This window comes from Hyla sarda, chromosome 2 (assembly GCF_029499605.1).
Source record: "Hyla sarda isolate aHylSar1 chromosome 2, aHylSar1.hap1, whole genome shotgun sequence".
Taxonomy (NCBI): Eukaryota; Metazoa; Chordata; class Amphibia; order Anura; family Hylidae; genus Hyla; species Hyla sarda.
In genome coordinates this window covers 74,216,336-74,242,603 of record NC_079190.1, presented here as the reverse complement: position 1 = coordinate 74,242,603, position 26,268 = coordinate 74,216,336, and the positions used below count along the sequence as shown (strand labels likewise).

At 46.9% G+C, this 26,268-nt stretch overlaps 1 protein-coding gene across 2 annotated transcripts in view; it reads left to right on the top strand.

Annotated features, from left to right (window-relative positions):
- Nucleotides 1-26,268, top strand: part of LOC130358612 (S-formylglutathione hydrolase) — a 140,295-nt gene that overhangs the window by 52,986 nt on the left and 61,041 nt on the right. Inside the window, exon 4 of one of the 2 annotated variants that reach the window (XM_056562093.1) lies at nt 17,941-19,068. The exons of the other annotated variant lie outside the window; for it this stretch is intronic. Coding sequence (XP_056418068.1) covers nt 17,941-18,722 — 782 coding nt within the window. The 3' untranslated portion in view covers nt 18,723-19,068. Of the gene's footprint in view, nt 1-17,940; nt 19,069-26,268 lie in introns of those variants that run through there. 2 annotated transcript variants of the gene reach the window in all.

The following is a 26,268-nucleotide window of genomic DNA, read 5'->3' as shown; positions in this document are numbered from 1 at the left end:
AGCGGTGTGGCCTAAGACAAAGCCTTTCCAGATAGAAGACTCACTACAAACGCCACCTTAGACCGTTCTGTAGGAAATTGGTCCGACAACATCTCCATATGCAGGGAACATTGAGACAAGAAGCCACGGCAGAGTCGGGAGTCCCCATCAAATTTGTCCGGCAGGGACAAGCGGAGGCTAGGAGCGGCCACTCGCTGCGGAGGAGGTGCAGGAGCTGGCGGAGGAGATGGTTGCTGCTGTAGCAGTGGCAGAAGTTGCTGTAACGTGGCGGTCAACTGCGACAGCTGCTGTCCTTGTTGGGCAATTTGCTGCGATTGCTGGGCGACCACCGTGGGTAGGTCAGCGAGACTTGGCAGCGGCACCTCAGCGGGATCCATGGCCGGATCTACTGTTGCGATTCGGCAAGCTGGATGTGGATCCTCTGTGTCAGCGAGGGATTGGCATGGACCGTGTCGGTGGACCGGTTCTAGGGTTGCTACTGGTTTTCACCAGAGCCCGCCGCAAAGCGGGATGGTCTTGCTGCGGCGGTAGCAACCAGGTCGTATCCACCGGCAACGGCTCAACCTCGCTAACTGCTGCGAAGGCTTGGGACAAAAGGACTAGGCCGAGGCAAGGTCAGACGTAGCAGAAGGTCGGGGCAGGCGGCAAGGTTCGTAGTCAATAAGGATAGCAGGAGATCTGGAACACAGGCTTTGAACAACACTAAACGCTTTCACTGGCACAAGGCAACAAGATCCGGCAAGGAAGTGCAGGGGAAGTGAGGTAATATAGCCAGGGGGCAGGTGGAAGCTAATTAGGCTGATTGGGCCAGGCACCAATCATTGGTGCACTGGCCCTTTAAATCTTAGAGAGCTGGCGCGCGCGCGCCCTAAGGAGCGGAGCCGTGCGCGCCAGGACATGACAGCCGGGGGCCGGGACAAGTGAGTGACTTGGGATGCGATTCGCGAGCGGGCGCGTCCCGCTATGCGAATCGCATCCCCGCCGGCAGTGTCAATGCAGCGCTCCCAGTCAGCGGGTCTGACCGGGGCGCTGCAGAGAGAGGAACGCCGCGAGCGCTCCGGGGAGGAGCAGGGACCCGGAGCGCTCGGCGTAACAGTATATATATATAGATATATATATATAGATATATATGTGTGTGTGTGTGTATATATATATATATATATATATATATATATATATATACACACACACAGTGGTCCCTCAAGTTACAATATTAATTGGTTTCAGGACGACCATTGTATGTTGAAACCATTACATGTTGAGACCATAACTCTATGGAAACATATAAAAGTAAGAAAGATCTGCTGGGAGCGGTAATCACTGTCTATGTAGAGGACAGGAGCTTCTCCAGGGTCCTGTACAGTACACGCAATGTCCTAAAAAAGTAAAATGGAGCAGCCCTTATTTGTTGTCCAAAGGAGAAGTTAACTGTGGCATAGGTTAAGAGTAGAGATGAGCGAATCGAATCGGACGAATCCAAATTTTTTATGAATTTCCTGGAAATTTTCAGTCGTAACAAATCCAAATATCGCCACGATTCGATAAAACGAATCGCTTCATTAAACTCCATTATGTGCAGGCATTTCTGGGACTTGTAGCTCAGTGTGTTACTGACAATACAGAATACAGACCTTATTCTTCACAGCAGAGAATCCATTCACCTCAAGCTTACATCACTGCAGACAGGTAGGGACCGTGCAGAGTGTGAGAGAGTACACTTACTGCTGGTCAACCTTTTTGGGGCATATTATCTGCAAATAAGTGAAATATGTATGCACTCAGCAGTTCCACCTTTATTCTGGTTAAAGCTCATAGTTTTTCAGTTAGTGTAAAACACTTATGCACTAGATAGTTATAGTAGTATGAAAATATGGAACCTTAAACTTGAGTTTTATACATTTTCTTAAAACTATATAACACATTTGTATGGTAGCTTGAAATCAATTGTGATTGGCCACCAATAGCTACCTGATAAGTGTTCTCCTGTTATTGTGCCATGTGTCCTGAATACTGTTGCACATTTGCATCTCAGTTACCGTTGTGCCGAGAGGAGTACTTTATCATGATTAGTCTCCTCTATGCAGAGTCACTTTTTTGTTTACACCGCACACATATAGCAATCTGCCGCTTCAACTTAAGCGAGAAAGTGTCTGTGCTTAATAGGTCAGCATAAAGTGCATAGTCTCTTGGCTGTCAGAGCTTGCCCAATAAGGTGCCTACTTTATTTTCCACAATATTTATTGCACAGTCTTAAAGTTTATTGCCCAGTCCTTATTTCAATATTTTCAGAGCAGAAGATATAAAGTGCTATTGTGACATGAATAAGTTAGTGCACTATTAAACACTTATCTCTGTGGTTCTGATAGCTTTAGCAGGTATCATCCTATTGGGACTCGTTCACATGGCGAATTGCAAATCCTACGCGTTTCCTCACATAGGATTAATCCGGGATCTCGTTGCATCATCCATTACGTTTCTGTCCTTGCTTGTGTGTGTGGCTCTGATAGCGGCCGTACACTAATGTTCGTGTTTAGCTGTGTTTTATATCTGTAGCTCCTCCCCCCTGTTACTCATGTGACCTGGCTAGTCCAATTAATGACCCAGACATCAGCATAGCTCCATGCAGCATAGCACTAGATGGTTGCGCTTATTTCTGGTGCAACCTTTTCAGGGCGTATTATCCCCAAATAAGTGAAATATATACACTCAGCAGTTCCACGTTTATTCTGGTTAGAGGTCATAGTTTGCAGTTAGTGTAAAAGCACCAAACACTTATGTACTAGTTACGCTTATTTCTGGTGCAACCATTTTGGGGTGTATCATCCGCAAATAAGGGAAATTTATACGCAGTCAGCAGTTCCACGTTTATTCTGGTTAAAGCTCACATTTTGCAGTTAATGTAAAAGCACTAAAACACTTACGTACTAGATAGTTACGCTTATTTCTGGTGCAACCTTTTTAGGGCGTATTATCCGCAAATAAGTGAAACATATACTCACTCAGTAGTTCTACAAGTATGTCAGGAGCACAGAGGAGTGGCAGAGGCCTAAATTAATCAGGTACAGACAGAGGTCGCAGCAGACTAGGGGCGAGTGGCAGCAGGAGTCGCAGCGAGAGGCCCGAGCTCCCGTTATCAGCTAGCGGTCGTGTCTTGACCAGCAACCCATCTGCCGTCATTAATTGGTTAACTCGGTCATCCACTTCATCCCAAGTGACTTCTGACATCCCCAGTCAACAGATGGTGGGTTCCTCAGACTCAACCCTCAGTTGGCATGGCCTGGGAGCAGTCCCTGTCCTCCCATTGCCTCTGTCCTATGCTGTTCCCTCCTCCAGAGAAGTAGTGTATGCTCTGGGCTCAGCTCCACTATACAGCAAGGATGATCAACTAGAGGACAGCCAGCAGCTACTGCCCAGCCAAGAATTGGAGGGGACATCCTCCGCTTCCTCTGCTCGGCGTGCAAGTAGTGATGAGGAGAGTGGCATGGGAGGTGGTGTTGCAAGCGTTCAGGCTCCTGAAACAGACACTGTTAAGGATGACCTCAGTGACGTGCAGACACAACTCAATGATGATGAAGCCGATCGCACTTGGGAGCCGGGTGCAGAAGGGGCTTCATCATCATCATAAGGAGAAGAGGGTGGCAGGTATTGATGGTAAAGACCCCAAAAAGGTGTAAGGGAAAAACGTATGGTCCATTGTAACAGGTGGGGGTAAAAACTTCCCCTGTAAGTCCCTACTCTTGCAAGGGTATTTAGGTGGAAACAGGGAGAGGTTCGTCTGTGGGGCCGCCCATTTTAGGGTGAGTAACACTTTCCAAGAAGGGAATTAATAGGGCAAGAGTCGGGCCAGGGTCAGTTTTTACCCACACCTTTTACAATGGACCATACATTGTTCCCTTCCACCTTTTAGAGATAAGTGTTACTCACCCTAAAGAGGGCGGCCCCACACAGGACCTCTCCCTATTTCCACCTAAAAAAAACCTTTTAGAGGTTTTTGCATCACACCAATAGTTGGTGTAGGTGGCACATGGTGTTTTTTGCACACCTTTCCTTTTGTTTGATTTAAAAAAACTTTTGGGTCCATATATTTTATCCTAAGAATATTATTAAAAGTTAAGTTTTAGCTAATGCATACCCTCAATACTTTCTTGTACACACCAATACTTTGACAAAAGAGACCGGTTTCTTCTGCCTACCTGCCTCAGCTACTATTCTGATCCTGCCACCCGCCTGATGCCACACATCTGATGCCAAGTGCTCCTTCCTTCACCCACCTTCATCAGCGGATACTGGTATTGCCACCCACCGCCCCACTCTGTCACCTAGTCAATTTCAGGACTCCTGATGCTGCTGCTGCTGCCATCTCCAGCCTGTGTTATTATGCCGCCATATGGTCTCCTCATGCTGATGCCACCTCCAGGCTCTGTCATTATGCCACTCTGCAGCCTACATAGGCTGCTGCCACCTCCATTCTGCTGCTACTGCCATCTCCAGCCTGTGTCATTCTGCCTCCATTTGGTCTCCTCATGCTGCCGCCACCTCCAGGGCGTGTCATTCTGCCACCATATGGTCTCCTCATGCTTCCGCCAACTCCAGGCTGTGTCCTTCTGCCGCCATTTGGTCTCTTCATGCTTCTGCCAGCTTCAGGCTGTGTCATTTTGCTGCCATTTGGTATCTTCATGCTGCCGCCACCTCCAGGCTGTGTCATTCTGCCACAATTAGGTCTCATCATGCTTCCGCCATCTCCAGGCTGTGTCATTCTGTAGCCATATGGTCTCCTTATGCTGCCGCCACCTCCAGGCTGTGTCATTCTTCCACCATTTGGTCTTCTCATGTTGCTGCAACCTCCAGGCTATGTCATTGTGCCGCCATTTAGTCTCCTCATGCTGATGCCACTTCCAGGCTGTGTAATTGTGCCGCCATTTGGTCTCCTCATGCTGCTGCCACCTCCAGGCTGTGTCATTCTGCCACCATATGGTCTCCTCATACTAATGCCACCTCCAGGCTCTGTTACTGTGCCACTCTGCAGCCTACATAGGCTGCTGCCACCTCCAAGCTGGGTCATTCTGCCGCCATTTGGTCTCCTCATGCTGCCGCCACCTCTAGGCTATGTCATTCTGCCGCCATTTGGTCTCCTCATGCTGCCGCCATTTCCAGGCTGTGTCTTTCTGCTGCCATTTGGTCTTCTCATGCTGTTGCCACCTCCAGGCTGTGTCATTCTACAGCCATATGGTCTCCTCATGCTGATGCCACCTCCAGGCTCTGTCATTGTGCCACTCTGCGGCCTACATAGGCTGCTGCTACCTCCAGGCTATGTTATTCTGCCGCCATTTGGTCTCCTCATGCTGCCACCACCTCCATGCTGTGTCATTCTGCTGCCATATGGTCTGCTCATGCTTCCGCCACCTCTAGGCTGTGTCATTCTGCTGCCATTTGGTCTCCTCATACTGCCGCCACATCCAGGCTGTGTCATTCTGCCGCCATTTGGTCTCCTCATGCTTCTGCCACCTCCAGGCTCTATCATTGTGCTGCCCTATGGTTTTGTCATGCTGCTGCCCCTCCAGGCTCTGTCATTGTGCCGCCATGTGATCTCCTTGGTTTTGTGGTCATACAGTACTTGTTCAAAGTAAACGCTTCAAGCCCCCAGGACACTCAGTCATGAGCATCGGAGGGGGGGGGGGCCTGAGAGGCAGGGGCTGGAACAGGTGGTAGCTGTCACGATGCCGGCTGGCAGGTAGTGGACCCTCTGTGCCAGAGAGGGATTGGCGTGGACCGTGCTAGTGGACCGGTTCTAAGCCACTACTGGTTTTCACCAGAGCCCGCCGCAAAGCGGGATGGTCTTGCTGCGGCGGTAGTGACCAGGTCGTATCCACTAGCAACGGCTCACCTCTCTGGCTGCTGAAGATAGGCGCGGTACAAGGGAGTAGGCAGAAGCAAGGTCGGACGTAGCAGAAGGTCGGGGCAGGCAGCAAGGATCGTAGTCAGGGGCAACGGCAGAAGGTCTGGAAACACAGGCAAGGAACACACAAGGAACGCTTTCACTGGCACTAAGGCAACAAGATCCGGCAAGGGAGTGCAAGGGAAGTGAGGTAATATAGGGAAGTGCACAGGTGATTACCCTAATTGGAACCACTGCGCCAATCAGCGGCGCAGTGGCCCTTTAAATCGCAGAGACCCGGCGCGCGCGCGCCCTAGGGAGCGGGGCCGCGCGCGCCGGGACAGAACAGACGGGGAGCGAGTCAGGTAGGGGAGCCGGGGTGCGCATCGCGAGCGGGCGCTACCCGCATCGCGAATCGCATCCCGGCTGGCAGCGGGATCGCAGCGCCCCGGGTCAGAGGACGTGACCGGAGCGCTGCAGCGGAGAGAGTGAAGCGAGCGCTCCGGGGAGGAGCGGGGACCCGGAGCGCTCGGCGTAACAGTACCCCCCCCCTTGGGTCTCCCCCTCTTCTTGGAGCCTGAGAACCTGAGGAGCAGACTTTTGTCAAGGATGTTGTCCTCAGGTTCCCAGGATCTCTCTTCAGGACCACAACCCTCCCAGTCTACTAAAAAAAATTTTTTTCCTCTGACCTTTTTGGCAGCCAAAATTTCCTTGACCGAGAAGACGTCCGAGGAGCCGGAAACAGGAGTGGGAGGAACAGATTTGGGAGAAAAACGGTTGAGGATGAGTGGTTTGAGAAGAGAGACGTGAAAGGCATTAGGGATACGAAGAGAAGGAGGAAGAAGAAGTTTATAAGAGACAGGATTAATTTGACACAAAATTTTGAAAGGACCAAGATAGCGTGGTCCCAACTTGTAGCTAGGGACACGGAAGCGGACATATTTAGCGGAGAGCCATACCTTGTCTCCAGGGGAAAAAACGGGGGGAGCTCTTCTTTTCTTATCCGCGAACCTCTTCATGCGTGAAGAAGCCTGTAAGAGAGAATTTTGGGTCTCTCTCCATATAATGGAAAGATCACGAGAAATTTCATCCACAGCGGGCAGACCAGAGGGCAAAGGGGTAGGGAGGGGGGGAAGAGGGTGACGGCCGTACACCACGAAAAATGGGGATTTGGAGGAAGATTCAGAGACCCTGAAGTTATACGAGAATTCGGCCCATGGAAGGAGATCTGCCCAGTCATCCTGGCGGGAGGAAACAAAATGTCGCAAATAATCACCCAAGATCTGGTTAATTCTTTCTACTTGTCCATTGGACTGGGGATGATATGCAGAGGAAAAATTTAATTTAATCTTGAGTTGTTTACAGAGAGCCCTCCAGAATTTAGACACGAATTGGACACCTCTATCCGAGACAATCTGCGTAGGCAACCCGTGAAGACGAAAAATGTGTACAAAAAATTGTTTAGCCAACTGAGGCGCAGAAGGAAGACCAGGAAGAGGGATGAAATGTGCCATTTTGGAGAATCGATCAACGACCACCCAAATAACAGTGTTGCCACGGGAAGGGGGTAAATCAGTAATAAAATCCATACCAATCAGAGACCAAGGCTGTTCGGGGACAGGCAGAGGATGAAGAAAACCAGCGGGCTTCTGGCGAGGAGTCTTATCCCGGGCACAGATAGTGCAGGCTCGCACAAAGTCCCCAACATCCGTCTCCAGAGTCGGCCACCAATAGAAGCGGGAGATGAGTTGCACAGATTTCTTGATGCCCGCATGACCTGCGAGATGGGAGGAGTGACCCCATTTGAGGATTCCGAGGCGTTGGCGTGAAGAAACAAAGGTCTTTCCTGGAGGAGTCTGCCTGATGGAGGCAGGAGAAGTGGAGATCAGGCAGTCAGGTGGAATGATGTGTTGCGGAGGGAGATCAACTTCTGAGGCATCCGAGGAACGAGAGAGAGCATCGGCCCTAATGTTCTTATCGGCAGGACGAAAGTGAATCTCAAAATTAAATCGGGCAAAGAACAGAGACCACCGGGCCTGGCGAGGATTCAGCCGTTGGGCAGACTGGAGGTAGGAGAGGTTCTTGTGGTCGGTGTAGATAATAACAGGAAATCTTGATCCCTCCAGCAGATGCCTCCATTCCTCAAGTGCTAATTTAATGGCTAGAAGCTCTCGATCCCCGATGGAGTAGTTCCTCTCCGCTGGAGAGAAGGTCCTAGAGAAAAAACCACAAGTGACAGCATGCCCGGAAGAATTTTTTTGTAGAAGAACAGCTCCAGCTCCCACTGAGGAGGCATCAACCTCCAATAGGAAGGGTTTGGAAGGGTCAGGTCTGGAGAGCACGGGAGCCGAAGAAAAGGCAGACTTGAGTCGTTTAAAGGAGTCTTCTGCTTGAGGAGGCCAGGACTTGGGATCAGCATTTTTTTTGGTTAAAGCCACGATAGGAGCCACAATGGTAGAAAAATGTGGAATAAATTGCCTGTAATAATTGGCGAACCCCAAAAAGCGTTGGATAGCACGGAGTCCGGAGGGGCGTGGCCAATCTAAGACGGCAGAGAGTTTGTCTGGATCCATCTGTAGTCCCTGGCCAGAGACCAAATATCCTAGAAAAGGAAGAGATTGGCATTCAAACAGACATTTCTCAATTTTGGCATAGAGTTGGTTGTCACGAAGTCTCTGAAGAACCATACGGACATGCTGGCGGTGTTCTTCTGGATTGGCAGAAAAAATTAGGATATCGTCCAGATATACAACAACACAGGAGTATAACAGATCACGAAAAATTTCATTGACAAAGTCTTGGAAGACGGCAGGGGCATTGCACAGTCCAAAGGGCATGACCAGATACTCAAAGTGTCCATCTCTGGTGTTAAATGCCGTTTTCCACTCGTCCCCCTCTCTGATGCGGATGAGGTTATAGGCGCCTCTTAAGTCCAATTTAGTGAAGATGTGGGCACCTTGGAGGCGATCAAAGAGTTCAGAGATGAGGGGTAAGGGGTAGCGGTTCTTAACCGTGATTTTATTAAGACCGCGGTAGTCAATGCAAGGACGTAGGGAGCCATCTTTTTTGGACACAAAGAAAAATCCGGCTCCGGCAGGAGAGGAGGATTTACGGATAAAGCCCTTTTTTAGATTCTCCTGGACGTATTCGGACATGGCAAGAGTCTCTGGGGCAGAGAGAGGATAAATTCTGCCCCGGGGTGGAGTAGTGCCCGGGAGGAGGTCGATAGGGCAATCATAAGGCCTGTGAGGAGGTAGAGTCTCAGCTTGTTTTTTGCAGAAAACATCCGCGAAGTCCATATAGGCCTTAGGGAGACCGGTTACTGGAGGAACCACAGAGTTACGGCAAGGGTTACTGGGAACCGGTTTTAGACAGTTCTTGGAACAAGAGGACCCCCAACTCTTGATCTCCCCAGTGGACCAATCCAGGGTTGGGGAATGAAGTTGAAGCCAGGGAAGTCCAAGGAGAATTTCTGAGGTGCAATTGGGGAGGACCAAAAGTTCAATCCTCTCATGATGAGATCCGATGCTCATAAGAAGGGGCTCCGTGCGGAGACGTATGGTACAGTCCAATCTTTCATTATTTACACAATTGATGTAGAGGGGTCTGGCGAGACTGGTCACCGGGATGTTGAACCTGTTGACGAGAGAGGCCAAAATAAAATTTCCTGCAGATCCAGAGTCCAAGAAGGCCACAGCAGGGAAGGAGAAGGCAGAGGCAGACATCCGCACAGGCACTGTAAGACGTGGAGAAGCAGAGTAGACATCAAGGACTGTCTCACCTTTGTGCGGAGTCAGCGTACGTCTTTCCAGGCGGGGAGGACGGATAGGACAATCCCTCAGGAAGTGTTCGGTACTAGCACAGTACAGGCAGAGGTTCTCCATACGGCGTCGTGTCCTCTCTTGAGGTGTCAGGCGAGACCGGTCGACCTGCATAGCCTCCACGGCGGAAGGCACAAGAACAGATTGCAGGGGACCAGAGGAGAGAGGAGCCGAGGAGGAGAAACGCCTCGTGCGAACAGAGTCCATATCTTGGCGGAGTTCCTGACGCCTTTCGGAAAAACGCATGTCAATGCGAGTGGCTAGGTGAATAAGTTCATGTAGATTAGCAGGAATTTCTCGTGCGGCCAGAACATCTTTAATGTTGCTGGATAGGCCTTTTTTGAAGGTCGCGCAGAGGGCCTCATTATTCCAGGACAATTCTGAAGCAAGTGTACGGAACTGTACGGCATACTCGCCAACGGAAGAATTACCCTGGACCAGGTTCAACAGGGCAGTCTCAGCAGAAGAGGCTCGGGCAGGTTCCTCAAAGACACTTCGGATTTCCGAGAAGAAGGAGTGTACAGAGGCAGTGACGGGGTCATTGCGGTCCCAGAGCGGTGTGGCCCATGACAGGGCTTTTCCGGACAGAAGACTGACTACGAAAGCCACCTTAGACCTTTCAGTGGGAAACAGGTCCGACATCATCTCCAGATGCAGGGAACATTGGGAAAGAAAGCCACGGCAAAACTTAGAGTCCCCATCAAATTTATCCGGCAAGGATAAGCGTATCCCAGGAGCGGCCACTCGCTGCGGAGGAGGTGCAGGAGCTGGCGGAGGAGATGACTGCTGAAGCTGTGGTAGTAACTGTTGTAGCATAACGGTCAGTTGAGACAGCTGTTGGCCTTGTTGCGCTATCTGTTGTGACTGCTGGGCGACCACCGTGGTGAGGTCAGCGACAACTGGCAGAGGAACTTCAGCGGGATCCATGGCCGGATCTACTGTCACGATGCCGGCTGGCAGGTAGTGGACCCTCTGTGCCAGAGAGGGATTGGCGTGGACCGTGCTAGTGGACCGGTTCTAAGCCACTACTGGTTTTCACCAGAGCCCGCCGCAAAGCGGGATGGTCTTGCTGCGGCGGTAGTGACCAGGTCGTATCCACTAGCAACGGCTCACCTCTCTGGCTGCTGAAGATAGGCGCGGTACAAGGGAGTAGGCAGAAGCAAGGTCGGACGTAGCAGAAGGTCGGGGCAGGCAGCAAGGATCGTAGTCAGGGGCAACGGCAGAAGGTCTGGAAACACAGGCAAGGAACACACAAGGAACGCTTTCACTGGCACTAAGGCAACAAGATCCGGCAAGGGAGTGCAAGGGAAGTGAGGTAATATAGGGAAGTGCACAGGTGATTACCCTAATTGGAACCACTGCGCCAATCAGCGGCGCAGTGGCCCTTTAAATCGCAGAGACCCGGCGCGCGCGCGCCCTAGGGAGCGGGGCCGCGCGCGCCGGGACAGAACAGACGGGGAGCGAGTCAGGTAGGGGAGCCGGGGTGCGCATCGCGAGCGGGCGCTACCCGCATCGCGAATCGCATCCCGGCTGGCAGCGGGATCGCAGCGCCCCGGGTCAGAGGACGTGACCGGAGCGCTGCAGCGGAGAGAGTGAAGCGAGCGCTCCGGGGAGGAGCGGGGACCCGGAGCGCTCGGCGTAACAGTAGCTTGCCTTGCGGCGGACCACCAGCTCAATTTCAAGATACAAGCTTTTTCACTGCAGCAACTTATACACTGCAGCAATTATACACTATTGGAGCTGGAATTACCACGGCTGCTGACACCAGACTTGCCCTCCAATGGGTCCTCAAAAAAGGATTTAAAAAAATTAAATTAAAATTAACAAAAAATGTAATTAAAAAATCTCTTTAATTGTGATGCCATATGGTCTCACGACCCTGCTGCCACATCCAGACGCTCTGCGGCAGTGATTCTAATAGCCCAGCACACTCCCTAAGCGTGTTACAGCAAGGCAAAGTGTTATACACCCCTATTGAGGCTCTCTGTAACCCGGAAATAACTGTTTTTAATAGCAATTCACCGCAAATAAATTTGGATTGAACCAAATTTTTTCGGAAAATTTGGCAAATCGGACGAATTGAAATTTTCTAAAATTCGCTCATCTCTAGTGAAGTGTAGTACAGAACATGTAATACCTCCCTGTTCTACCAGACAGGAATTCAGTGCATACACTTCAGTAATACAGGTGTTTTACCAGTGAAACATCCATTCTAATTGGTCAGATCTGCCAGCAATTAAAATGTTTTGCAGATCTGGACCGTCCGTAGCATTGTATGTTGAGTCTGGTTTCAAGTTACAATGGTCCAGAAAAGACCATTGTACGTTAAAACTATTGTATATTGAGGCCATTGTAAGTTGAGGGATCACTGTGCACATATATAAACTGTATAGCTACGTCAGTTAATAGATATACAGTTTATATGTGATGTAAAATGTTGCTTGTGAGTCAATAAAATAGTTTTATTTGTACAATTACTATTAGCACTTGTGTATACTATTCTATATAAAATACAAAAACAAAACAATATGAAAATGTTTTAATAGAAGAATAAGGGTGTGCTACTTAGTTATAAAATTTACACAGGAGGATGATTATTATGCATTAGTAAGATAAAACAAGCAAATATTCATTATTATTATTATTATATAGTTTTATGTTACCTCTATTGTTTAGAGGTTATGTAATATTACTGCTTGGCAGATATCAAGACTGGCGCATAGAGATTTTTTTTCCCTGTTGCATTTTACAACATATTTTTGAAGAAGGAGAAATGTAACAAAATATTGACATTCTAAGTAGGACTCATGAAGCACTAATGCTCTACACTGCATGGGGATTTCACATTGCGACTTACTCTAGATGACCTAAATCTTATGCTTTCCGCAGCCCCCCCCCCCTTCCCCACTTCGTGACTCATGCCTTAGTGTGTTGTCGCATGAAAGGAAAAACTGATAAAGATAGCAAAAAAGAAAATGTGATTTGTGGGAGATAAATAAGAGAGTCAGAAATCTCTTTTGTGGATTATTTTGTGATGTTGGGCTAGAAGATAACACTATGGAATATGAAGTGTGCTTTAGATCAGCACAATGGAAGGTAGAAAATAGAACAAAATTACTCTAAAAAGATGTATTAATAGAAGTTACCGTACTGGTTCACTGGTGAAAATACACAAGAAGATTTAGAAGGTGACTGAAATAAAAATCCCTAATATAGATTTATTATTCAACTTACTCCTTAATGTTCAGATAATAAATGAAGTCACAGGAGACTCAAATTTCATTGAAAGGTAAATTGGGAAAGTGTGCGTTTTACTTACTGCCACAGTAATGATTTTAGAATTTTAGAAGTGTTCTTGCCATCATTAAAATGGAGATAGGAAACCATGGCTGTTTTCTATCACAGGTTTGTCTAAGGGTCTATTCAGATGGCAGAATTTCCACTTGCGGAATTCCGCCTTAAATTAAAGCCTTTAGACTTCTATGGGATTCCGCACTCCCATTCACACTTCTAAATGTCCAGAATTCAGAAGTGTGGATGGGAGTGCAGAATCCCATAGAAGTCTATAGGCTTTAATTTGAGGTGGAATTCCACAAGCTGAAATTCTGTAATGTGAATAGACCCTTATGGCTGTGCCTGGCATTGCAGTTCGGTCCTATTCACTTAAATGAAGCAGAGCTGCAAAATCAGACACAGCTGCTGGATAAGAGTTAATAAGGTAAAGCGAAACTGACAACCGGTAATAATGAAGGTGAACTGTATGCAAAAAAGGTATAACGCGGATCCGTGGTCTGATTCCAGAGATGGACGCCTTATAATCCGTCATTGCTCATATGTTAATTGTCAGACGCTTGTTGGATTTAGTGCAGGAGAACCAGCTGACAGTGTTGCTTTAAGATTACTACATTTGTTTCAATACTCTCCAGTTTCTAAAATCAGTTTCCCTTATATATAGTATTTCCTATATGGCAAAGGTTTTGCCTTTCTATATGCAGGATGTATGTTTATATAAACTAGAAGAGTACCCGGCATTGTCCAGTCTTCCTACTTAACCTCTTAAGGACCACAGGTATTTTTTTTGCACTTTTGTTTTTTCCTCCTCACCTTCTAAAAATTATAACGCTTTCAATTTTCCACCTACAGACCCATATGAGGTCTTGTTTTTTGCACCACCAATTTTCCTTTGTAATGACATCAATAAGTTTACCACAAAATCTACGGCAAAACCAGAAAATAAATATTTGTGGGGCTAAGTTAAAAAAAAAACGGCATTTTCTAAGTTGGGGGGCTTCTGTTTGACACCTCATCTTTATTCTGTAGGTCCATATGATTAAAATGATACCCTACTTATATAGGTTTGATTTTGCTATTGGTATTTTTTTATATATCCCATTGGCCGTGTGGTTTAATTAATGTAATATTTTTATAGTTTGGACATTTATGGCGATACCACGTACCGTATATACTCGAGTATAAGCCGACCCGAGTATAAGCCGAGACCCCTAATTTCAACCCAAAATCCCAGGAAAAGTTATTGACTCGAGTATAAGCCTAGGGTGGGAAATACCTCATCCCCCCCTGTCATCATCCAGACCCGTCATTAACATCCTCATCATCCCCTTGTCATCATCCCACACATCCCCCCTTCATCATCCCCTTGTCATCATCCCACACATCCCCTTATCATCCCACACATCCCCCCTTCATCATCCCCTTGTCATCATCCCACACATCCCCTTATCATCCCACACATCCCCCCTTCATCATCCCCTTGTCATCATCCCACACATCCCCTTATCCCACACATCCCCCCTTCATCATCCCCTTGTCATCATCCCACACATCCCCCCTTCATCATCCCCTTGTCATCATCCCACACATCCCCTTATCATCCCACACATCCCCCCTTCATCATCCCCTTGTAATCATCCCACACCCCCCCCCTTCATCATCCCCACCCCCCTTCATCATCCCCACACCCCCCCCCCCTTCATCATCCTCTTCTCATCATTCGCCCTCAGTGGTCTTCAACCTGCGGACCTCCAGAGGTTTCAAAACTACAACTCCCAGCAAGCCCGGGCAGCCATCGGCTGTCCGGGCTTGCTGGGAGTTGTAGTTTTGAAACCTCCGGAGGTCCGCAGGTTGAAGACCACTGCGGCCTTCAACATGCGGACCTCCAGAGGTTTCAAAACTACAACTCCCAGCAAGCCCGGGCAGCCATCGGCTGTCCGGGCTTGCTGGGAGTTGTAGTTTTGAAACCTCCGGAGGTCCGCAGGTTGAAGACCACTGCGGCCTTCAACATGCGGACCTCCAGAGGTTTCAAAACTACAACTCCCAGCAAGCCCGGGCAGCCATCGGCTGTCCGGGCTTGCTGGGAGTTGTAGTTTTGAAACCTCCGGAGGTCCGCAGGTTGAAGACCACTGCGGCCTTCAACATCATCCAGCCCCCTCTCACCCCCTTTAGTTCTGAGTACTCACCTCCGCTCGGCGCTGGTCCGGTCCTGCAGGGCTGTCCGGTAAGGAGGTGGTCCGGTGAGGAGGTGGTCCGGGCTGCTATCTTCACCGGGGGCGCCTCTTCTCCGCGCTTCCGGCCCGGAATAGAGCCGTTGCCTAGACAACGACGTATCTGCGTCGTTGTCAAGGCAACGTGACTATTCTGAGGCCGGGCCCGAAGCGCTTAGAAGAGGCCTCCCCGGTGAAGATAGCAGCCCGGACCACCTCCTCACCGGACCACCTCCTTACCGGACAGCCCTGCAGGACCGGACCAGCGCCGAGCGGAGGTGAGTACTCAGAACTAAAGGGGGTGAGAGGGGGCTGGATGATGTTGAAGGCCGCAGTGGTCTTCAACCTGCGGACCTCCGGAGGTTTCAAAACGACAACTCCCAGCAAGCCCGGACAGCCGATGGCTGCCCTGGCTTGCTGGGAGTTGTAGTTTTGAAACCTCTGGAAGTCCGCAGGTTGAAGACCACTGCGGGTGGGGGAGTTCACTCGAGTATAAGCCGAGGGGGGTGTTTTCAGCACGAAAAATCGTGCTGAAAAACTCGGCTTATACTCGAGTATATACGGTATGTTCATTTTTATTATGTTTTTATATGGAATTTGGGAACACCCCCCGTGTTTTAAACATTTAATAAGGAAGGGGTTAATGTGTTGTTGTTTTTTTAAACTTATTAAACTTAACTTTTTTACACTTTCAGTCTCCTTAGGGGACTTTTAGGATGAATCATTAGATTCCTCATACAGATCAATGTGGTCCTGCCAGGCTTTATCATTCTCAGAGCCACAGCAGCCACAGAAGGAGAGTTAAGCCCACTGGCTACCTCAGCAGTGGATCACCCCCCACCCCACTAGGGAGTGTTTAAATGTCCCTTTAGATGCTGCTGTCAGCTTTGACAGCAGCGATCTAAAGGGGTAATAGCCGGCCGCGGTGATCGCCACATGTCGGCTATTAACGTCGGCCCTCAGCTACAAGAATCAGCTGAGGGCCGGTCGGTATGGCGCTGGCTCGAGTCGGGAGTCTATACACGTGTATACACGCCCTTGGTCGTTAAACCTTGTTGGAGAGGAAAGCAACAATGATGCACTTGTCCTCATATTCCATCCTCATATCCATCTTAATATCCCACCTTCATATCCCGCCCTTATATCCATTCTCATAGCCGTCCTCATATCCCAACCTCATAACCCATTCTCATATTCCGAACGTATATCTTATCCTCATATTTCCCGTCCTTAGGGTGGGCTGAGCTGTAATGACTACATTTAAGGCCGAAAATAGAAGGGGTCTTGGCTTTGCCGGGGCATGGATTGTGTGAGGAGATGCAGAGCCATCTATAGTACTGTACTGTGTGAATCATCCACAGCCCAATGCATCCTGCTCACTCCAGTGCACTTTCTCTAGCACAAAGTCATAGCATAGCAGAGAGCCATTTTTGCTTTGATTGGCCAGAGAAGTAAGGGAAAGTAAGTCCATGTATGTGTACTGCAGAAAAAAAACGGGCCAGCTCTGGTCCTGCCCCCTTAAATGAATAGAATGAGAAATAACTGTGCACTATGGAAGGTGCTTTAAGGGGCTCAATAACAGCAGTGAGAGCACTGAAATCTCCTTGTCACCAAGGACAAACAGGTTCATAAAAATATTTTTAAACAACAGGCATGCTTCAGGCTGCATGGGATTCCATGATCACAAGACCCCCTCTCTCTTTCCTGTTTTTCAGGTAGCAGATAAATATAATTTCTTCACCAGATTGTGAAATAGAAACTAATGAGTCAATTCTCATAGCATTATTATTAGCATTGTACCTGATGGCAATTTGGAGACCTTGACCTATATCGGGTAGTTATTTTTAAAAAATAATTAAAAGTAATTTTTTTTTAATTTTCTTTTAAGAATAGTTGAATGATGTTTTAAAAAAGATCCAGTGAGAGACAATGTATACTGAATAATATAAGAAATATAATAAAACTGTCCTATGTCTGCATTCAAAATGAAAAAGTACTGTGTAAGTAGAAACTACCGGGCACAGTCCAAACTCTAACAACGACCGGGGTGGTGTATTAGCGGCCACAAAATATCTCAGGCGGTGCTACTCGATGTGTGAAGTCCATAAACTAACAATGAAGAGAAAAGATTGGTGCACTCACCCTCCAGATATAAAAGATGAAACTTTATTCCATATGCTCAGCAGCTCCTGCCTGCACGCATTCTCTGCTCCCTGTGATGTTGGATATTTACGGCTGAGCATATGGAATAAAGTTTCATCTTTTATATCTGGAGGGTTACTGCACCGATCTTCTTTTCTCTTCATTGTTAGTAAAATGAAAAAGCAATGCACAATACCAAGCATGCTTGTGGGTCAGGAATATCTGCAGTATACTGTATATCTATGGGCTAATATAAGGAACAAGAGCTTGGAATCCTACAAAACTGGTGTGGGCCACTTAGGAAGCATTCACACTAGGGAATGTCCACCCGGACAAATGACAGACAGACAGCTGCACACAGTCGGCGCTAGGACCGCTCAGACATGCGCTGCCTGTCACCATTGACGGTAATGCATATCCCAGCAAAATCCCATTAAAAACAATTGGAGGCTACTACTGCACCAGAATTTCCTAGCGGATTTACGCTCGGAAATTCCGTAGTGTGAATGAGCCCCTTAAACTTTCAGGTACATGATTAATATAAGCCTTTTTATTCAGTTTACAGACCATTCAGTAATAACACTTTTCTTGTTTTGTTAAGGTATTTCTATGCCAGTGCCTGTGTTCGGACTACAAGATGACAGCAAAGTGTTCAACCAAGAAAACTGCTCCTTAGCCGACGAGCACTTCATCATTGTTGGTTCCTTCGTAGCTTTTTTCATTCCTCTCATCATAATGTTGGTCACATACTTTTTAACTATAAAATCGCTGCAGAAAGAAGCTGACCTTTGTTTTAGTAACCTGGGGGCAAAGAGCAAACTGGCTTTGTTTAGTTTCCTCCCACAAACATCTATTTCATCGGAGAAACTATTTCAGCGTTCTTTGCAAAAAGAATTTGCTCCATATGGGAGAAAAACTATGCAGTCCATCAGCAATGAACAGAAAGCCTCCAAGGTCCTGGGGATTGTGTTTTTCCTCTTTGTGATTATGTGGTGCCCATTTTTCATCACTAATGTGATGGCTGTATTCTGCAAGGACTCGTGCAATGAGCACATTATGGGAGAACTGCTGAAAGTATTTGTGTGGATTGGTTACCTGTCATCGGCAGTTAATCCACTTGTATACACATTGTTCAACCAAACGTACCGCTCAGCATTTTCGCGGTATATTCAGTGTCGGTACAGGGAAGAAAAGAAGCCTTTACAATTGATTTTAGTGAACACCATCCCAGCACTGGCTTACAACTCAAGTCAACTACAGCTAGCACAAATGAAGAAGATGAAGAAGGAATCAAAAACCAAAACAAATGACTATTCAATGGTTACTATAGGATTACCCCCTTTGGATAAACCATCTGTCAATGAAAACGTTAGTTGTTTGTGAATGTGGTCATGTGACAAATGTCAATGTGTTGTATACTGACAGAACATGGAGCCAGTGATTTTGTTTGTTCTGGCGACAAAAGAGTTAAATATGTAAAACAAAGAACGTACAATATTTTATAATGCAAACCAGGGTGGGATATTCTATATGGACAATGTAGAAATAACTTACTGTCTGGAAGAAAGAAAAATAGAAAAGTAATAAGAAAAAGAACATTTTATATGAGGAATGCCTCATCCATCTTATTGTACCTCAAATAATTCTTTATATCTGTAACTGAGCACTTTAATGGTCTATGTTCTAGCATGGGGCATTCTACATTTAAAGGGGTTGTGCGCTGCCCTGCCTTTCAGAGCTCCGCTCGCAGCGTCCGGAAGTTCATTACTCCAAACGCTGTGTGCGGGCTTCCGTGTTCGCGGCCACCCCCTCGTGATGTCACGCCCGGCCCCTCCTGACGTCACGCCTGCCCCCTCAACCAAAGTCTATGGGAAGGGGGCGTGACAGCGGTCGCACCCCCTTCCCATAGACTTTCGTTGAGGGGGCGGACTTGACGTCACGAGGGAGCGGGCATGACGTCACAAGGGGGCGGCCGTGAACACGGAAGCCCGCATGCAGCGTTCGGAGTAATGAACTTCCAGACGCTGCGAGTGGAGCTCCGAAAGGCAGGGCAGCGCACAACCCCTTTAAGAGGATTTCAGCAGAAACTGTGTCAAAGTAAAATTGTTACTATATTGACTAAAGGTGGTCATACACATTAGACAGAAATGGGTTGAATCTCAGTAGGATCAGGAGAACAATCATTTGGCCAACCCAGCCATACCTACAATTTAACGTTATCCCCTGTCCATAAGATAGAGGATAACTGGATAATTGTGGTGGTCCAACTTCTGGGACCCCCACCGATCACCATATGGAGAAATGTCCCCTACAACAAAAAGAGTGGATGGTATATACATGGCCAGTGCTCCATTCGTTCTCTATGAAGCGGCACTTGGCAAAGTTTGGAAGCCAAACATTGCAACATTTTCAAGCACCTCCCGATTTTGGTGTCTGTCACAGTCACACCTGCATTTTCAGGTTTCAGGTTCTTAAGTTTCATATAAAGCAAAATATCAAGTAGGTCAGATAGCAATGGATTGCCTTGAAACAGTATAATTCATTGCAGTCATAAATCACAGGTTTTAGATATCAAGAAAATATACCTCATCTTTACCTTTTCTGTTCTTTACATTGGGACATCTGCAACTGGATCCACCAAACATGATGATCGGAAAGGTAAAAGAAAGTCCAGCTCCTCATCAATTGCTTAGAACAGGAAGTCCTCTCAGCCATATTACATCACTATCTATCACAGCTTTTATAAATGGACAAAATGATTTTCTGTTGCTTATGATGGTGACATGGAAGATATTTATCAAAACCCTTCCAGAGGAAAAGTTGCTGAGTTGCCCATAGCAACCAATCAGATTGCTTCTTTTATTTTTCAGAGGCCTTTTCAAAAATGAAAGAAGCTACAGATAATACATATGTTATACAGAAGGCTGTGTACACTGAGGACAAGCAGGGCTCTGTACACTGAGGACAAGCAGGGCTCTGTACACTGAGGACAAGCAGGGCTCTGTACACTGGGGATAAGCAGGGCTCTGTACACTGAGGACAAGCAGGGCTCTGTACACTGAGGACAAGCAGGGCTCTGTACACTGAGGACAAGCAGGGCTCTGTACACTGAGGACAAGCAGGGCTCTGTACACTGAGGACAAGCAGGGCTCTGTACACTGAGGACAAGCAGGGCTCTGTACACTGAGGACAAGCAGGGCTCTGTACACTAAGAACAAGCAGGGCTCTGTGCACTGAGGACAAGCAGGGCTCTGTACACTGAGGACAAGCAGGGCTCTGTACACTGAGGACAAGCAGTGCTCTGTACACTGAGGACAAGCAGGGCTCTGTGCAGAGAGACTCTGTGACACATCTGGATGATTGACAAGCCAGGAGCCTGCACAGAGCCCTGCGTGTCCTACCCTCATCTCCTGTATTTGGGCTCCTTATAAAGACACATATGCAGTAGCTGAATGGACAGTATTTTTCACCTAAAAAATAAACACATTTTTTAACCAATGTAGATTACAAATATACATATAATGGTATTATCTACATTATATAAAAAGATTTTGCTAACGACAGGTACACTTTAAGCTCTGATAAAGATGCCCTAGTTTGAAAGAAACCTACGCTATTCTGTCCTGACCCTACAGATCTTCAAGGTTTTCTCCTTATAACATAGCATTCAGAAACCAAATTGTTTTTTTTTTGTTTTTTTACAGTGTGTGGTTTATATAAAGTCCTAAATTACCTTTGGACACCACTGTATATACGTTATAGGTTTAATGCATTACAATTCTCATACCAATTAATTATTGGTAAACTTGGTCTATTACAGCTTTTTTTTTACCACCACCATAGTTTTACCACCATAGACATTTACCCCGTATCCCCCTAAACAGAGAATAAAGAATAGAGCTATAGCTGTGTATCTGAACGTAGGGGTCTGACCACTGGGTCTTCCCATGATTTTTATAAACAGGACTTCCATTGTGGCTCTGTTCAGAAGCAATCATTCAAAGATGTGGCTTAGCTATCATCAGCACTCCTATAGGGTGCGTTCACATTGGGCAAATCTCACGGAATCTCCACTCACGGAATGAATCGAGTGGAGATTCAGATATGGCAGCCACCCCTGAAATACTTTGGTGGTAGGACCCTGCAGCACTGCGCCTTCACCATTGACGGCTATGCAGTGCTCGCGGAATTCCGCACAAAGAATGAACATGTTCATTTTCTGTGTTGAACAATTTCTCAGATTCTCAGAAATTGCTCAGTGTGAACCGGTCTTGCGGAAGACCCATTCACACTGATGTTAAAGTTCACCGTGTGGTATTCCGCCCAAGGAATTCTGCGGGAATTACCTAGTGTGAACGTATCCATAGACAATTAATAGGACAGCGGTCAGATCTGTGTAATGCCACTCCATGTACAGACCTATTCAGGAGTCCTATTCTTGAGATCCCAGTGGTCAGAACTCCCCTCCCCCCTGTGATCAGATGCTTAATCTCTGTTCAGGAGATAGGAGGATAAGGGTTTGTGGTAGTAAAACCGCTTTAAATGGGCACTGTTAATATCAAAATACATTGTACATCTTGGCATAACATGAATCTTTCGAAAATACTTCAGATTTGATCTCCTTTTTACAGAAATCATGGTTTATAAAAAAGATCACTAGGGGTCCCCATACCAACTGGAACATTGTCCTGTCCGGCTGCAGTATAAATTTTGTCCAAACTGAAGCACAGGCTAAGACAAAGTCCATGGAAGTGAGAGTGGGACTAGCACTCCTCAGTGCTCACTCCTGTCCTGTCTATTAGACCTCTTTCTGCAAACATAGGAGGAGTGGGTTACAGAGCAGCCTGCAGTGATTGCATGAAGAGACCCAGCACAGCAGACTCAGGGAGGAAGTGAATGCATGTGAGTGAGGGTGGGCTCAGTGCTTGCCTCTGATCCGCCCCTTCCTGAGCAGTGGTTGTCTGAATGATTGAGCAGCAGAACAAAAGGATTTGTGAGCCAAATACAGAAGCCTGACACATGAAAAAAGACATGTAAAGCATCTACGTGACCTAGTGAGTAACATATAATAGCATTACTTTTTTCTGTGGTATGACAGGTCCCCTTAAAGAACAGAGCTGAATTCTCAATGCAGTTTATCAGAACATTCATACAGATTACTTGAGTTCTGTTAATGCAGTAAGCTTTTTCCCACTTCAGAGTATAGTACAATAATCTGTGTAAAGGAAACACTTCACAGGACTTAGATCTCCAGCATAAACTCTGTTCACACACAGAGCCAGCAAGAAATGATCAGGGATAATGTCGGCTTCACAATGTGCAGAATTGTGAATGCAGCTCTGGATATACTGACAATAGGATCGATGCAAGACAAGTAATTCAATGTATTTACCCAGGCAGCTTTTATGTAGATTATTTTTATACAAAGTATGAAGACTGTACGGAGGGTTTCATAACTAAATGAAGACTTTTGTTCATTACTAGCATGTTTGGTTTGCAGTGCATTGAACGTCCCCTTAGAGCAGTGTTTCCCAACCAGTGTGCCTCCAGCTGTTGCAAAACTACAAAGGCTGTCCGGGCATGCTGGGACACTGCCTTAGACCTAAGCGATCATCAGTTTTTCTGGCATTCTGGATGGAATAATACAATAAAATTTGCCTAAAATAAAAGAGCAATATGAACGCACAATAATTACGGAAGCAAACATTGTTCCAGCAGATTTACTATTTACTCGGCTTTATCCTACTTACTGGATGTCCCAGAACTAGAAATCAGGAAGAAAAAAACAAAAAAAACTATTCCACGTTTTTCTATTTATTTGAAATAGGTGAATTGTAGGAATTACATATCACCTGTATTTTTTCAGTCCTGAGTTAGTACGTTATTTATCTATTTTGTAAATATCTTTTTGCTACATCTCTTGACCGTACTTTTGAAACGCCATACGAAGATGTCACTGGATTGTGGGTTTCCTGTATTCTTTAGCATAAGCTACTAATCATAAAAAAGTCAAAAGAATTGAATGTACCTGTGGCACTTGTACCCATTGTCCTGCATATCTTACAGTGTTTTCCTTTTTTTTGTTTTTTTTGTTATTTAATATCTCAATGGTTTTAATTTTATGAAAATTCAAATAGTTCATTTACGTGAAAATGCATTGTATATTTTTGAGCAATATTATAAATTAAATCAATGCAGTTATTTTTAATATTGGGTTCTGTCTAGATCATTTGGCCAAATATAACACACTGATATTTTTAAAGGAACCTATGACTTTGAAAATAAAGTCTAAACTGCAGGCAGCACATTGGAGAGCAGGAAGAACTGAGTAGACAGATATAGTTTTATGTGAAAGGTTTTTTAAGGAATATCTGGCCGCTACTTTAAGGCTATGTTCAAACTTCAGAATTTCTGTGCGGAATTCTGCATTGGAATTCCGCATGGAGATTCCGCAGCAGCAGAGTCCCATTGTATTCAATGGGGTACTGCTGCACTGTGCACACGGCAGGATTTCCGTGCCAGATGATTCGGGCATGGAAATTTCAATTTCGGCATCCGCAGAAAGAATGACTCAGCACAGAATGCATTGCCGTCTATGGTACAGCGCATCCCGTGCGGTCTTAGCCCAGTCTGTGAAATCTTGTGGACATTGTGACATGGGAACATAGCCTAAGGCAAACCTGTGACCTTGAAAATGCAGTTTAATCTGAGTTCGGAATCTTATGGAGGAGGACCTGAGCAGATCGATATATGGTTTTATGGGAAACGTTTCAGCATTTATTCAGGTAAATTTCTGCTCATTCTGGGCTAAGTAGTCATGTAGATGGTCCTTCTCAGTGACTGACAGCTCTCGATATGCACGCTTATACATTAGTCGTCAATCACTGAGTAGGACCACCTACATGAGGAAACTTAGATTCTATTGAATTGCATTGATCTATGTGATCAGCACTCTGTTGGTAGAGCCTCCTCCAGACAGGCAGCCATGGAAAGAGAGGTACCGTATTTATCGGCGTATAACACACATTTTTTACGCAAAATTTTTTAGCCTAAAGTCTATCTGCATGTTATGCGCTGATAAGCCGCTGCAGTTCAATGATTTAAAGCCAGCACTTTAAATCAATGAACTGCAGCGGCTTTTGCAGGTCCAGAGACCTGCCGTCGCTGCCTGATTCTCTGCCCCATCCCCGGTTTTCCTGAGCCCGCAGAAGCCCCCAGGAAAGACAGGGGGAGAGAGGCCGTCGCTTCCCGCTTCTCTCCCCCTGCCTTTCCTGGGGTCTAGAGCCCTGCTGCCGCCGCTTCTCTCCCCCTGGCTATCGGCGCCGCTGCCCCATTGCCGGCGCCGCTGCCCCATTGCCTCCCCCATCCCTGTTTTTATAATTACCTGTTGCTGGGGTCGGGTCCGCGGTGCTTCTTGCTCCGGTGTGGCGTCTCCTGCGTCATTCCTATACCGCTGCGCTATGCAATGACGAGTGACGTTGCGTACGTCCCTCGTCATTGCGCCTCGCAGCGCATAGCAACAACACAGGAGACGCCACACCGGAGCCAGAAGCAGCGCGGACCCTACCCCAGCAACAGGTAATTATAAAAACAGGGATGGGGGAGGCAATGGGGCAGCGGCGCCGGCAATGGGGCAGCGGCGCCGAAAGCCAGGGGGAGAGAAGCGGCGCCGATAGCCATGGGGAGAGAAGCGGCGGCAGCAGGGCTCTAGACTAGGGATCGACCGATTATCGGTATGGTCGATATTATCGGCCGATAATCACGATTTTGGGCATTATCGGTATCGGGGGCGGTGGTGGTGCGGGGGGGGTGGGGCATTATCGGCTTATCGGCAAGGTAATTGCCGATACCAATAATGCCCAAAATCGTGATTATCGGCCGATAATATCGACCATATCGATAATCGGTCGATCCCTAGTCTAGAGCCCTGCTGCCGCCGCTTTTCTCCCCCTGGCTATCGGCGCCGCTTCTCTCCCCCTGGCTATCAGCGCCGCTTCTCTCCCCTGGCTATCAGCGCCGCTGCTCCGGCCTAGTAGCTGCATTGACGCCGCTACGCCGTGACGTACGGCCCTAAAAAAACGATATCGGTCGATCCCTACTCTAGACCCCAGGAAAGGCAGGGGGAGAGAACCGGGCAGTGACGGACTCTCTCCCCCTGCCTTTCCTGGGGGCTTCTGCAGGGTCAGAAACAGTGTATCGGGGTATACACATGCACACACGCACCCTCATTTTACCAAGGATATTTGGGTAAAAAACTTTTTTTACCCGAATATCCTTGGTAAAATGAGGGTGTGTGTTATAGGCCGGTGCGTGGTATACCCCGATATATACTGTAAGCCCTGCAGCTGCCAATACAGTGGATGGAAATTTCAATTCTTCAAACAAATCTACCCTTAATAGGGAATTTTAAATGAGCCTGGCGTCATATGGCATCATCAGTCCTGTCCTAATTAAGTTTCTAGGTAAATTCCTTGAATCGACATGAATGATGAGCATCTTTGTGAAACCATATTTTCCCTTGTCTTAAGGAAGTAACATTGAATGAAGAACATGGATTACAGTCCTACCGAAAAGGCAAAATGCACTGAAAACACATGAGACTAGAGTAATGTGGCATCTGCTCGGTTAAGTGTAGTTTTCCACTACAAGCCCTAAGCCCTATTGGCACTCAACTATTCCCTGAAGTACACAGACAAGTGTTCAGTATGGTACAATGAATTATCAGGAATAGTATTGGGGGGGGAAGGTTTTAGAAGTCACATCCACTCTTATGCAGAGAAAAGCTTTTCTTCATATTTCTTTAGCCACATTTAGTTCCTAAAAATACAAACCTCATTATTGTTATTTTATACTTCATTGTATTCATTCTACATGAAACTGTGGGGGAGGGGGGATTTACCAGACTCTGGACCCAAATGAAAGAATGAAC